The sequence below is a fragment of the Octodon degus genome, unplaced genomic scaffold, assembly GCF_000260255.1.
Source record: "Octodon degus isolate 3935 unplaced genomic scaffold, OctDeg1.0 scaffold00072, whole genome shotgun sequence".
Classification (NCBI taxonomy): domain Eukaryota; kingdom Metazoa; phylum Chordata; class Mammalia; order Rodentia; family Octodontidae; genus Octodon; species Octodon degus.
The window spans coordinates 3,542,267-3,556,233 of NW_004524648.1; the positions used below are offsets into that span (position 1 = coordinate 3,542,267).

Sequence of the window (13,967 nt, forward strand, 5' to 3'; positions counted from 1 at the left end):
TCACATGAAAAGACAGAGAAGTCATCCATGTTCACCAGTTGTTAACTTTTGCCACACGTATGTTGAAAGTTGTATTCTAACTATACACATCTAATTTTTGCACATGGAACATAAAATTTGTTATATTTATAATACATGAAAAAATTGGTACAATATATAATTTATTGTGGTGGGGCCGGCCAGATAGCTCAGTGGACTAAAGCACCTGCTTAGGCAGAGCACAGCAGTCGGGGTTTGATCCCCAGCCTGCCGTGCCGCACCTCCTCTCTTGGGTGTGCTGAGATGGTGACTGAGACTGGGTGTGGTGGCACGTGTCTATAATCACAGCGCTTGGGAGGCTAAAAACAGGAGAATCACTATGAGTCCGATCTACATAATGAGACCCTGTAGACCCTGTACTAAATACATAAAAATAATAATAATTTATTGTGGTGGCACATGCCGTTATTCCCAGCACTTGGGAGGCTGAGGCAGGAGGATTGCTGCAAGTTCAAGACTAGCCTGGGCTACAACGTGAGCTCAAGGCCAGCCTGAACTGCATAGCAAGACCCTGTCTCAAGAAGAAAAAAAGGAGAACGTAGCTGTATGTAGTATTATCTTGTTGAACCCCCTGACAGTTCACAGCCAGCCAGACAGTTTACTCCTGCTACATTAGCATGTCTCCTCAGAACAAGGACTTTCTCCGGTGTCAGCAGCTCCAGTAGCATCCTGGGGAGCAACGATGTCCACAGGGTGCTACTGCGGGATACGGGGCTCCCAGTCACATTTCCCCCTGTGGTCTCAGTGACATCCTTGGGAGCTGATGTGGTTACTTCTTGCAGCTGTACTTTCCTGGGGTCAGAGTGCTTCTTGCCCTTATCTGAATGCATAGCTGAAAGCTAGATGTGTGCTGCATAATGATGAACTGGTTCTTACCAACTCTCCCAACCCCCCCAACATCTGTCTCAGTGATAACACAAATTAAAGGCAAGGCAAAGCACAAACTTATAGGCAAAGACTTTATTTGGAAAGAAGAGAAAATGGGGAAAGGGATTTGAGCGCCAGGAAAAGAGCTAACGGGGTTACAGCCCTGACACAGAAAATCAAGCTGGCCCATTACAAAGGCAAGAGGCCAGTTTTTATTAGTTTGCTGGCTGGGCTGACTCTGGTTGATCCATTAGCTCAGTTCTGGTTCTGCAAGGGGACAGTTGGGGATGGGGGTTCCCGTGAGATGACTGTTTATACTTAGGGGTAATCTCATCGTGGGGTGCTCTGTTTGCAGAGGCCCTGCAGGAATCCAAGGTGACTGCAGGTTTAGGGCAGTGCCTAGTGACTTTTAGGCATCGCTCCAGCAGGGTGGAACAATATGTTGTAAAAGCTGGCAGTTGAATGTCCCTGAAACCTTGAGGACACTTTAGTTACTCTTATTTTGGGATGAGATAGGTTAGGTAAATTTAAGACTAATAAACAGGCTTTGCACAGACATTCCTTAGGTGATCAGCTCACCTACCCCTGGAGCTGAGCAGGATCCAACTCAAAGTTTAAAGTAGTAAAGGAGATGGACGTGAAATGAAGGCAGAGACGCCAAGCTCTATCCTGCCTTCAGTTACTCAGGGGCTCCGTAAGCCCAGCTGAAGAGTTGGTGCACTTGAGCAAACACAGCTTTGAAGTCCCTGACCGTCTCACCTCAGCTGAGCCACTCACCATAAGGCACAATTCAGGATTTCTTGCCCAACAGTATAGGCACCGACAACACCCAAGTCACAACACATCTTACAGCTGACCAGGTGGCCGCATGTGGTCCCTGTGCCCCCAATGCTCCGAAATGCCTCTCTTCCTGTATCTGGCTCCCCTCCCTCTACTTCCTTTTCCTATTCCTTGCCACACTGTGAGTAGTGGGCCCAACTCCCCTTCCTCTGGTCTTCCCACTCACCCTTTATTGCTTCATGTCACCTCACCTCACCTCACCTCCTTTTCTCCTGTACCTCTCTCTGCCACCATGTTTAGCTACCCCAGGTAAATCCACCTCCTCTCTTAACGCCTGCTCCTTGTGACTGGTTTTTGTCTCTCTTTTCCCTCTCTTGGGTCCCTCTGTGCATCTAATCATGTCTATTTCACATAAAAGTAATTGTATATTTGTAATGAGGAAAAGAAAAGCTATGTCTGGAAAGGTTTCCATATATTTTCTTTTGTTTTCTATTTATAGCATAAATTTCATTATTACAACAATAAAGGTGTGTTTGGAAGATGTAAGTCAGTACTGAGGTGTGGCTCAGTAGTAGAGCATTTGCCTGTCATGTGCAAGGACCCAGGTTCAATCCTCAGCAGCACAAGCAAAAGAAGAGGATACAAGTGCCACTCCTAATCCTAACACATCACTTGTTTTGCGTTTCCTGAGTCCCTTTCCTGTCCTTACCCACATTTAAATATATTGCATCAATTTCTGTAAAAAGTTATAAGTTGTGAAATTAAAATAACTATACTAAGGAATTTGTGCCATCAATTTCTAAAGCCTTAAAAGACCTAAAATCAATCGAGAAATAAACCAGGCACAGTGGCATTTGCCTATAACTCCAGCACTTTACGGGGCTGAGGTCGAAGGATCTCAAGTTCACGTTCTACCCAGGCAACTTAGTGAGGCCCTGCCTCAAAAAATTTAAAAGGGGTCCAGGATGTCACTCAGAAGTAGCATCCACATGGATTTGACCCCTACACCCCACCATCACACACAAAAGGCCTAAAAGAGATCTTCACAAAATCCCTAGAAAAGTTTCTTGCCCTTTTCTCCTTAAATTTAGTTTTTCCTCAAGAACCAGAAAGAGGGTTAAAATCAATAGATGACTTCCACTTCATCTCGTCATCTCCACATGTGCAGTTTGGGGTACTGGGTACTTCATGCTGTGCTCTACAGCTTCAGTATTAGACATTTTTTTCACCCAAAATCTTTTATTTATGGTAATTATGCCCAAAATAAGTTAAAATCAGTCACTTCCTTTTATTAATACTGAAGGAAAAAGACAAAACTATTGTTGCTTGTGTAATAAATCCAGAAACAAATCTGTTGTAAAAGTTTCAGTTCTTTTAACTATAAGGTAAACTCTACAGGTACTTTGGGGCTCTTGCTTAGATCTGGTTGACAATTAAAATTTTAAAAACCAGCAAGAACTTTACTACTGTAGGCAGAATCACTTAAAAGGGTTTACTTATACAGTCTTAATGCTGGCATTAAAATGCCCACCAAGGTAAAGTAATAAAACACTGCTATAAACTTAAATGTTAAGTAATTCCACATAAGACAAAAATAATTCCTAGAGAAATAAAGTTTACAAGTCTATCAAAATGTCACATTGAAAGTTGATTTCTTTATACTTCGTCAATTCTCATACATCTCTTTTATATTTCATAAAACCATTTCATCAATTTTTGCCTACCCACTTTTGCGTCTCACAAAAATAACTCATTTAACATGACTCAGCATAAATATCTATTTTTTAGACTAAAATTTACTCCCAAATAGTTTGAGACGATCTTCCATAAACATTAGTTTTCACAGCATAACCTAAAAAGCCACCAAATTTCTAGAAATAGGCACAGTATTTAAAAAACCAATTACTTCCTTTCCCACTGAAACTAAATTATGCCCTATTTTAGTTAGATGAAAGACAATATTTAAGATATTTCACTTAAGTTAACTAATACAAACACTAGTCACTCTGAAATAAGATGCTTTTGAAGTTTCATTAAAGCCAACACACAAAATTAAGTCTGAATTGTATATAGATCTAAGATGAGTCAATACTTAACAAAGATGGCTTTAAGTACAATAAAGCTTTAAGATAGTAAGGAAACATAAAAAGTATTAAGAAAAGCATACGTAAACCAAAATAGTTCATGGTTTATTGTCCTTCTGTTTGTTACTGAAGAAAAAATCATAAGTGGAAGTGAAATTAGCCATCTCCTGTCATAACTTAAAGGAAAATTGCAGCTGACGGTTATTTGTACATCCAAACCTAAACCTACAGTGAACAGAGACAGCAGCGCCCTGAGACAGTAGTGAAATGGAGATTCTCACATGCGTCTCCTGCGCTCCTCTACAGTGCATACCACGCCAGGGCATGGAGAGTGATCCACTGCTCCTCATGTTCCAAACACCTATCAACCAAACTGCTGAGGAACGGATTACCTGTCATTCGGTTGAGAACCTTTGCTTCCATTTGGTGCCATTCATAATTTATTCCTAAATATCACAAAGGCATGTGTTAATTCTCAAAACTTGAGATACAAACATGGAGAGTTGTGCCCGTTATTTTGCCAGTGTGTATTTCTATATTGTTTTAGAACTCTGTATTCACTAAATTAAAAATAGGTTAAAATGTTACCTTCTACCTCAAGAAGTCCACTGTCCTAAGATAACCCCTCAAAGACTAGCAAATGCTGTCCATTTTAACCTAAAACCATCCAGTTTTCTCTGTTCTCAAACCAATTTGACAGCCACACACACCAAGAGCCAGAACACAGGTGTACACAGCCCTGTTTGTGGCCCAGGGTCAGAGTGAAGTCACCTTCTCCAAAAGGTAATCATTACGTGGAAATTCTGACCATAGCTGATTCACCAAAGGTGTAATATAGAACTGAGAGAAAAAATGCAGTGTGCCTAGAAGGGACAAATCATCAGGTACACCCCCCCCAAAAAAAAAAACAACCCAGAACTTAATAGCTTCTTCCTGGTCAGACAAACTAAGAAAAGAAAAAAGATTAGGAAGAGTATTAGACATTTCTGTTTCTTCTTCTTTTTTTAAAAATTTATGTATTTGTTACAGAGTCTCACTATGCAGCTCAAACTTGCAATGATCCTCCTGTTTTCAGCCTCCCCAGGGCTGCGATTACAGGTGTGCGCCACTACACCGGGAATGGGTTACCAGCTCAGCACGCCCTGGGGTTGGAGTCGGCGCGGCATGGGGGACCAGAGATTGAACCCTGCTCCCTGTGCTTGCCAAAGTAAGCACTTAGTCCCCTGAGCTATCTCACCAGCCCTCATTTCCTTTTCTTAATATGTCTTTCTGTGGCTAGTTAATATAGTTTAGATTACAAACATTCAGCACAGAAATAAGCATTTGGAACCCAGACCATAGATGGCTGTGGCTGCCGCTGTGTGTTTCAGGGTTAGAACAGCCTGGGATCTCCTTTAACCCTGGACTGGACAGTCTCTCCCAGTCCAGAGCCACTGAAATCTGAGGTGGCACCAGTTCTTCACCCCTACAATCACTCCCACACCGCTGGGGGTGGGTGTCATCTAGTAGAGAAGGGCCCTGGGGATGGGATCCTGGCTGTACTTGATTTCGCTGTAAGACCCAGAGTGCTACAGAAGGCCCACCCTGCGTGCTGAGCCAGGCAGACGTCATGGCCCTGCTTCCAGAAGACACAAAGCAAATATAGGATGTATGGTGGAAAGAGAAGGCAGAGAGGAGACATGCAAGACAGGGGCAGAGACCCACTCAGCCCTGAATAACCCAGAGTACTCATTAGACCTGTAGATGCCCAGGCACCTCATGGTTTTCTTGAATTAGAACCTCTCAGAAAACAGCCCAGGGATTTGTCCTTTACAAGGACCCCACGTGACTCCAAGGAGCAGCATGAGGCCCTAGCTGTGGGCCATAGGTCGCTTACATTGCAAGTCCTATGGGCTTCAGTTTCCTTGATCGGGATGTGAAGTAGAAGCAGAATGGACTGTCTGTGTATGGTGATGGCAGCAAAATGCCTCAGTGTTATTTATTTATGTGTTCCATGTGCTGGACACTGAGCTGAGCCTCTGTCATATTTGTAAGTCCCATGGCAGCCTTTCAGAATTTTAATGCTCTGCTTTTCAGATAGGAGGAAAAGGAGGCTCAGAGAGGTTAAGTGATCTACACAAAGTTACACAGCCAGTAAATGGTGGATCTGGGATTCTGCTGCAGATCTATGAGACAGAAAAGAAGGTTCTGGATTGTGGACAACTCAAGAAGGTGGCTTGTCTGGGCTTGACTGTGCGTGTTCACCGAAGGAGGACTGTCCATTCCTGTGTATGCCAAATCTATTTCTTGTTGGATTTTTATGAAAACCTAAGGTTCCATTGTACCTCTGGCCAGCTTTTCAAGTGATCCACAGATAGCCAATCTTCTGGTACTTGGCTCAAGTGGCTCTGAGGACTTTATCCTACTTAATTCCTTTCCTAAAAATGAAACTATTCCTCTCTTTCCTACAAAGAATCCTTTGGCTGAGGCGATGGCTATGACCGTGGTGCTCATGTCTATTCTTTATGCCCACAAAACAAGCAGATTTTCTCTACCCTCTTCATCTATACTCTAGGTCTTTTTTATTTTGCTTGAAAGGCAAGCTGGAGTCTGTATGGTTTATGACATGATTACACAACTTCTGAAAACTCAGGAGTGCCTCTGCAGGTACAAACATGCGCCACCATCTGACCCAGCAGAGTCTGCGAGGAGGAATCAGATGAACCCTAAGGCCCCATGACAAAAACTGGCCCAGCAGCTCCAGGAGACTTGTACAGCCCCAGGGAAACTGTGGAGCTGAACCATCAAGTCCACAGGACTCCAGGCTACAGGGGATGGCCATGGCTCTAGAGGAATCCCAGCCTCTGACTCCTTGAGCCTGCAGTCCAGACTTTGGCCTTGTACTGTGAATTCCATGAAAATGGCTTTGCTGAATTAGTGCTTTTCCATGTCAGGGGGCTGAGGCTCTGATGCTTATTGAGTGGGGGAGGCACCAGAACTCCCTAATTTCTGTCACCCTTGGTAAATTCTTTGGGAATTTCAGACTCTGTCTGCATAGACAATGCAAATTACCTCTTGCCTTGATGACCTATAATTAATCTTATCTCAGTGTTCCACCCATACTTCATGATGGAGTTTGTTTTGTTTTTGTTACTGAAAATGGTTGTTAGGTATCCTGCAAAATGAATTCACTTTGATCTTGACACATGAAGCAAAAGTATAAAATTTTTACCATACTTTTTCTTAGAATATGCCCGTAGGCAACAAACAGACAGGTCCAAGTCACAGGCATTTCCAGAGGGCTGAGTATTTTATGGTTAATTGTTATAATTACTTGCTTGTTTAGATACTGGTTTTTCCTGGTTACATAGAAAGTTTGTGGAAAGAGCGATAGAGATTTGGTCAGAAATTTAAATAAAAGCAATCTCTCTCTCTCTCTCTCTCTCTCTCTCTCTCTCTCTCTCTCTCTGAGTGGGGATGGGGTGGGATGGTGGAGTGAATTAGCTAAGAAGCAACAGGAGTACAAACAGGAAGTCAACCATGACCTTCAACAATCATACAGCCCTGTTGCCTCTCAGGTGTGGAGAACTGGCTTCTGGGAACCAAGTTGACATCCCAGAGTGGAAATGAGTCGCGTGGCTCCGTGCACAACCTGTCACTCCTCAGCCTAAACAACTGCACACCTTCAAGGTACAAAGAAAGGCTTTGGTGATTTTTCTAGCCATGGAGCAACTCAAAGACTGCCTGGAGGAGTTCACTACTGTCACACTGGCTTTACTTGTTGTCTTTGTAACCAGCAGGACAAAAATATATTTTAAAAAAGAAAGCTTTCAAGAAAGCATCCTCAGAAGCCACCCTTCTTAACCACTTATACAGCTGCGTCACTGGGCCAGCTTGCTCTCAGCCATTGTCTTCTGTAGTCTCAGTGGAAAAAGCTGGACAGGGCTCTCTGCAGAGCCAGGAAGGTGAGAAAGGAGTTGGCTCCATGGGCAAAAAGGGGCCTCGGCACAAGCTGTCTGCTCCTGACCCCCAGATTTGTAAGTTTTTCTCTAACTGGAAGAGGCAAGGGAGTGAGCTAAAGAAAAGGAGCCAGCGTGTGCCTGTTTGGGGGCTCTGAGTGGCTGTAACTTCCTGTGTGTCCCCCAGTTTTCATGATCAAGAGTGGAGCACAGTAGGAGAATTCCAGAAAGCAGATCTGGATGGAGCAAGACCGATGTCATTAGAGAGGCAACCTGAAGTCCTGGGTTGCCTGAGGAATGTTCTCCATGAGTTTTAAATTTTTTTTTCTATCAAGCTAAAAAGTCCTGGGAGATATTTCAGGAAATCAGACCTTTGTAATGGCTAAGAACAAAAATAGAGAACATAACACAGTTCTTCCAAAAGCTTCTCATTGTAGTTGCCAAGAAATCAAGATCAGATCCCTGGGAGACCAGCTCCCTTCGAGGACCTCAGGTTGCTCCTCACTTCCCTAATCCTGCAACCTATGCATGTTTTCCATCTGCCCTGCTGGATGCTCAAGGGGAGAAAATAAATGAAATGCAGAGCAGATCCTCTGAGTGTTTGCTCCCCTCCCAGTGTGTTGCTGCTGGACAGACATTTGCCTCTCTATTTAAATGAGAAGAAAGTGAAGGAATTGAAGAGAAGTTTTTAAAGAAAATTTTGGAGGGTGGAAGAAAAAAGAACAAGGGAAGGCAGGCTGTCCCAGGACAAGTTTTGTCAGCTGGGCCCCCTCAGTAAAGCTCTATTCCCTGCCATTTGATCTTGAGATTCTTCAGTGTTTAATGTAGAAAAAGTCATTGATATAAACCACAGAGAATACAGAGGCCTTGAACTATATAACCCAAGACAATGAAATTCAACTTAATTATGTATGTAAGTTCTTTTTTATTATTTTTTTATTCGTTTTAATGAGAAAAAAAGAATAGCATGAAGCAGTTTCAATACAGGTTATTAGAACGTTTGCAATAATTAATACATTGCATATTGTTGTCTTCATAGTAGTTATTCAGAGGACAAGATGCAGACATGATATCTTGTCCAAAAAATACTAGTAGAAACTTTTTTTCTCAGTGAACTAAGAGAAAGTAGCTGTATATCTATCCTAATGCTCGTGTGTGTGTGTGTGTGTGTGTGTAGAGTGTGTGTATTTCCTTCCCCCTTTTTTTCACAACAAAACTGTCCTTTATTTACACTTTTGTGAAGTTAGTAACACATGATACTAGGTTGCCTAGCAACTGATAGCAAACCTTAACCAGACAGGATGTTCATCTCAGGAGTGAGGTAGCTTGTTCCCTTTAGGCACTGGGCCATTAAATAAGTTCTTGTTTCAATCTCTCTCTCTCTCTCAAAAAAAAACCTTGACCTGATAAGTTGTTAATTATAGCGGATGAGAGAATGTATGTTTATTTTAAAAGTCTATGGGGTTGGGGTTGTAGCCCAGTGGTAGAGCCCTTGCCTAGCATGTGTGAGGTCTTGGTTCAGGTGCCAACAACCCACACCCAAACACGTACATATACACATGCATACACACACACACACACACACACACACACACACGAGACACACACAGAGAAGATCTATTAAGTATGGCTGTGGTCCCAAGCAAGTGTGCAGACCAGGGAGGCCACCCCACAAAGGGTGAGCAGGTGGAATGAGGCTTTGTCTAGGTTGCTGTGGCAGAAACTCACACTCCTCACAGTGGTATTTGCGTCTTCGAATCTGGGATGGTGTGGTGCTTAATTTTGTCAGATTGATTGGCTTGACAGATGCTTAGCAAATTAGTAAACACTTGTCCTGAGGCTGGGTGGGCCATAGGAAGGTGAGCTGGGGGACTGTATCTGGTCCCTGCCCCTTCTTGGTGCTGCCCTCTGCCTGTGCTTCCTGGCGGCCAGGAGCTGAGCAGCTGTCCTCAGCCCTGCCTTCTTACCATGATGTTTCTGCCTGGAAGCCGCTAAGGAGTACAGAGGTGCTCTGAAAATAAGCACTCATTCTGAGGGACCAGAATCTCACCCTGTAGTGCATCAAGAACCTGGAAGAATGCCAGGAGAAGCTCACACCACCGTGTCACAGAGCACTCTCTTCTGGATCTGTGCTACTGAAGCTTCTGAAATCGTGAGCCAAAAGCAATCCATTTATTCCTTTAAGTTGTGTGTGTCAGGCATTTTGTCACAGCAAAGAAAAGCTGATCATTACAGATAGGACAGGAGGTGGGGGCCAAACAGCTGGGTAAAACATCCCAAGACGTCTACCTTCTTATACACACACACACACACACACACACACACCCTAGTTTTATAGAGCTGATTTATCTCTTGCTGCTGTATTTTTGGCTACAATCAATCCCTTTAAAAAGTTTATTTTCCTTTTTCAAGCAAAAAGAGGAACCCAATGAACCCAAGACCTAGTTATTCTCATTCCCTGGTATTCCTCCCCGCCCTCATCAAAGTGAATCTACTATTGTTTTGTGTTCTAGTTTTTCACTCACTACATTTTAGTCTTCATGTTTCTGTGTGTAGATACTTAGTTCAGAGTCACAGAAAGCCGGAGATGGGGGAAGACTCTATGCATTTGCCATTTTTAGCACCTAGCCCTCCTGCTGTTGGATAGGAAGGCCAGCACCAGGGCTGTGAAATAGTGAATAATGGGAACAGTGTGATTTTAGGTTATCTTAACTACACAGAGATATATTTCAGCTCCCCGTTTCAGCAGTTTGAAAGCACAGGCTCAGAAGAAATGAGTGAGCTGGAAGGTCTCAGCTGCTTGCAGTTTTATGACAGGTCAAAGGTTTAAAGTCCAAAAGGGCTCAGATTTCTACCCCTCATTTGCCATCTCAGACGTTAGTCGGCAGGAGAGTGGAGCTGTCTTCCCTACTTTCCTGCCTATGGCAGTGAGATGAAGGCACAATGAACCTGGCCCAGATCGCTCTGGACCATGTGGGGACAGGGACACCCTGCACATCATCAGTGACCTGCGTGCTCTTCTCCCTGCCCCCTCCCAGATGTGATTTGGCCACAGGAGCTGCTGGTGAGTGGCACGAAGGATGCCTGGGGAGCAGCAGCATACTCACAGCTGTGGGACCTCCAGGGGCCCCCTGGGAGGCAGAAGGCCAAGCACAGGCAGACTGTACACCCTGCAGAGCTTCCCGGGCCTGGGCTTAAAAAGAATAAAAAGATCCCAGCCAACAAGTTGGGGCACATCTCAAGTTGGGGCACCTTTTACCCTCGTGCTTTGCTCTTTTCCTTTTTGGATCATATGCAGTTTCTACAAGACCTGACATTGGGCTTTTGGTCTAAATGATGGACAGAACTGTCTTTCTCTACTTGCAGGCAGAAACTGTTTTTCTGTTTATTGTTTGCCCAGCACAGATCCAGAAGAGAGTGCTCTGTGACACGGTGGTAAGAGCCTCTCCTGGCATTGTCTGGGTTCTTGACGCACTATGGGGTGAGATTCTGGTCCCTCAGAGTGAGAGCTTATTTTCAGAGCACCTTGTACAACCTTGGCTCCTTGATGTCTTATTTTGTGTATAAGTGTGTGTGACTTCTTTTTCAGATTACTTGGTTGTGATTTGAAACACAATATATAGTTTGGAAAAAGTAGTTGATTTTGACTCTCATAGAATAAATAATTTTTTTTTTCCAGTACTGGAGACTGAACTCAGGACCTTCCCAGTGAGATACTACACATCCCCATTCCTTTTTAAAACTTTAAAACAGAGTCACTAAACTGCCCAGACTGTGCTTGAACTTGAAATCTTTGGGCCTCAGCCTCTAAAAGTGCTAGGAGTAAAGAGTGTACCACTATACTCGGCTTCGCAGCTCGCATTTGATAGGTGCATTTGTAATTGTATTACATCATACAGATTAAGGTGGAAGATGAGTTAGTACTGAAGTCAAGCAAAGTGCCTAATTTTGTTCTCTTTTCTCTGTGTACTTTTCCAACAGAGCTCTCAATCCCATCACTGTAAAGCTCTGAGGAGATCCACAATCCAGACACCAGGAGTTGTGTTCAGGGCATTGGCAGATGGGCATCAGTGTCAGTTACTAACCAACAAGATGGAGACCACAGCCTTGAATTCTCAGAAGGCGCTATCGGTGTGTAAGGGCAGAGAGGATTGTCAAGAAAACAGTCTTTTACAGAAGAGTGTTCCCGCGCCGGGCGACAGAGCAGAATCTGGCCAGATATCCAATGGGTACTCAGCAGTTCCCAGCTCTAGCACAGGGGATGACACTGAGCGTTCAGTCCCAGCTGCCACTACCACCCTAGTAGCGGAAGCATATCAAGGGGAACGGGAGACCTGGGGCAAGAAGATAGATTTTCTCCTCTCGGTCATCGGCTACGCTGTGGACCTGGGCAACATCTGGCGCTTTCCCTACGTGTGTTACCAAAATGGTGGAGGTCAGTATCGTGGGGCCATCAGAGGTTCTGGTCTGGGGTGGGTTATTGATCTTGTGGGAGGTCAGAAGACAAATCACATCTTTGCTGTTTGTGTAACTGACTCGAGTCTGGAAATATGACTTAGTCTCCTCTAGTTTAAAAGACAAATATTGGGGCTTAGGAGATAACTCGGCAGTCTAAGCACCTGTCTGGCATGCACAAAGGCCAGAGTTTTGATCCCCAGTACAGCATGCTGTACTGGCCCTGGAACCAGGTACGCCCTGCCAGCCACAGGAACCAGGTGTGGTGGCACATGACTGTAACTCCAGTGCTGGGAAGGCTGAGACAGGAGGATCACCACGAGTCTGAGCTGCATAGGGAGACCCTATAGCAAGTAAATAAATAAAAGATTAAAAAAAGAGACAAATCTCCAGTAAATAAAAGTTTAGTTGGAGACCTTCTGGGTTATGAAGCAGGACAGACGCAATCCCAAGCCGGAACTCGCCTGTCCCTGCATCATTTGTATTGCAGGGTCTCCTCATCCTGCATTAGCCAAGTATATCCTCCACCAGGCCAGGAGGGAGGGAAGGAATGGCCATTAGCACCGTGCTGAGTTTCCTCGCCCTGCTGGCAGGTGCTGTGTGGAAGAGTGGAGGAATCAGATCTGCATAAGGAAAACCTGGGAGGTGTTTCCCGGCCCTACTTGGCCTTTGGACCTGCATGGCATCAGCTTGGGTCTGGACTCTCAGGTTACTCCTCTGAACATAATCTAGAACTGAACTCAGCCACAACATGGAACTAATGCCAGCCCTGATCCCCACATGATATGCCTGGGTCTCTTAAAGAGTGTTAGCTGGGCCAGGTGTGGTGGCATGTGCCTGTAGTCCCAGAACTCTGGGATGCTGGGAAATTTGATCCCTGGCTGGGCAGTTTAGCAACTTAGTGAGACTATCTCAAAATAAAAAATAACAAAAGGACTGGAGATGTAACTCATGGTTCATTGCAAAGTCCTGGGTCAATCCCCAGTGCTGGGGAAAAAGATAGTAGCTGGGCATGGAGGCACACAGCTGTAAACTTGGGAAGTTGATGCAGGAGAACAGAGAAGCCATATATTGTTCCTCCTTGTAACCTTAAAGCTTTGAAAGTTACTCTGTAGATAATCAGAAATCTTAAAGTGACTGCAGGCATATAAACATGAGAGCCTGGAAGCGAGCAGGTCAGGGAGAGGCTTAGGTGTGGGCCTCTGTGATGGTACTGAGCTGTTAATAATTATTTTGATGGGAAACAGACCTGGAATGGCAGTTGAAATGAAGTTTGGAGGATAATTCATGATATATTCACTTCTTCTGTGGCTGACAGTTGCCTTGATTTGCTACTTTTCTTAAGGACTTTTGTCCATGTGATGGCAGTTCCGTGGGGGCCCCTGGGAAGTTTGGAGCTTCCTGCCAAGGAGGAGCAGAAGCCATAATCACAATCAGGTTATCAGCAGCTCGGGCGGGGCGGACTCACCTTTAGCCTCCGCATTACTAAGTGTTGGGTCACCGGTGGCATTTCCTATTGTATAGCTGACCAAGCAGACCCTGTGGACAAAGGTCACAAAAACACAACCTAGTTTTCATTTTCAAGCAGGTTTAAGGAGCATGATTGTAAGTTACTTGGACCCTGCTGAGTAGCACTGACTTCAGGTTTCTAAGACCAGAGCATTTTATAGGAGGGAAAGTTTTATATCAGGGAGAATTACAGCTGACCTTTGGGCTAAGTCAGGTTGCAAGGAAGCAAACCCTAACTTAACCTTTCCAAATTTATCGTCAGCCACAAGATCTGGGCAACACTAGCATCTCCAGT

General features: G+C 44.4%; 1 protein-coding gene across 1 annotated transcript in view; it reads left to right on the top strand.

Annotated features, from left to right (window-relative positions):
- Slc6a4 (solute carrier family 6 member 4) overlaps positions 1-13,967 on the top strand; it is a 36,907-nt gene that overhangs the window by 4,139 nt on the left and 18,801 nt on the right. Inside the window, exon 2 of the mRNA XM_004635375.2 lies at positions 11,690-12,143. Within this exon, the coding sequence (XP_004635432.1) occupies positions 11,801-12,143 (343 nt within the window). The 5' untranslated portion in view covers positions 11,690-11,800. The remainder of the gene's footprint in view (positions 1-11,689; positions 12,144-13,967) is intronic.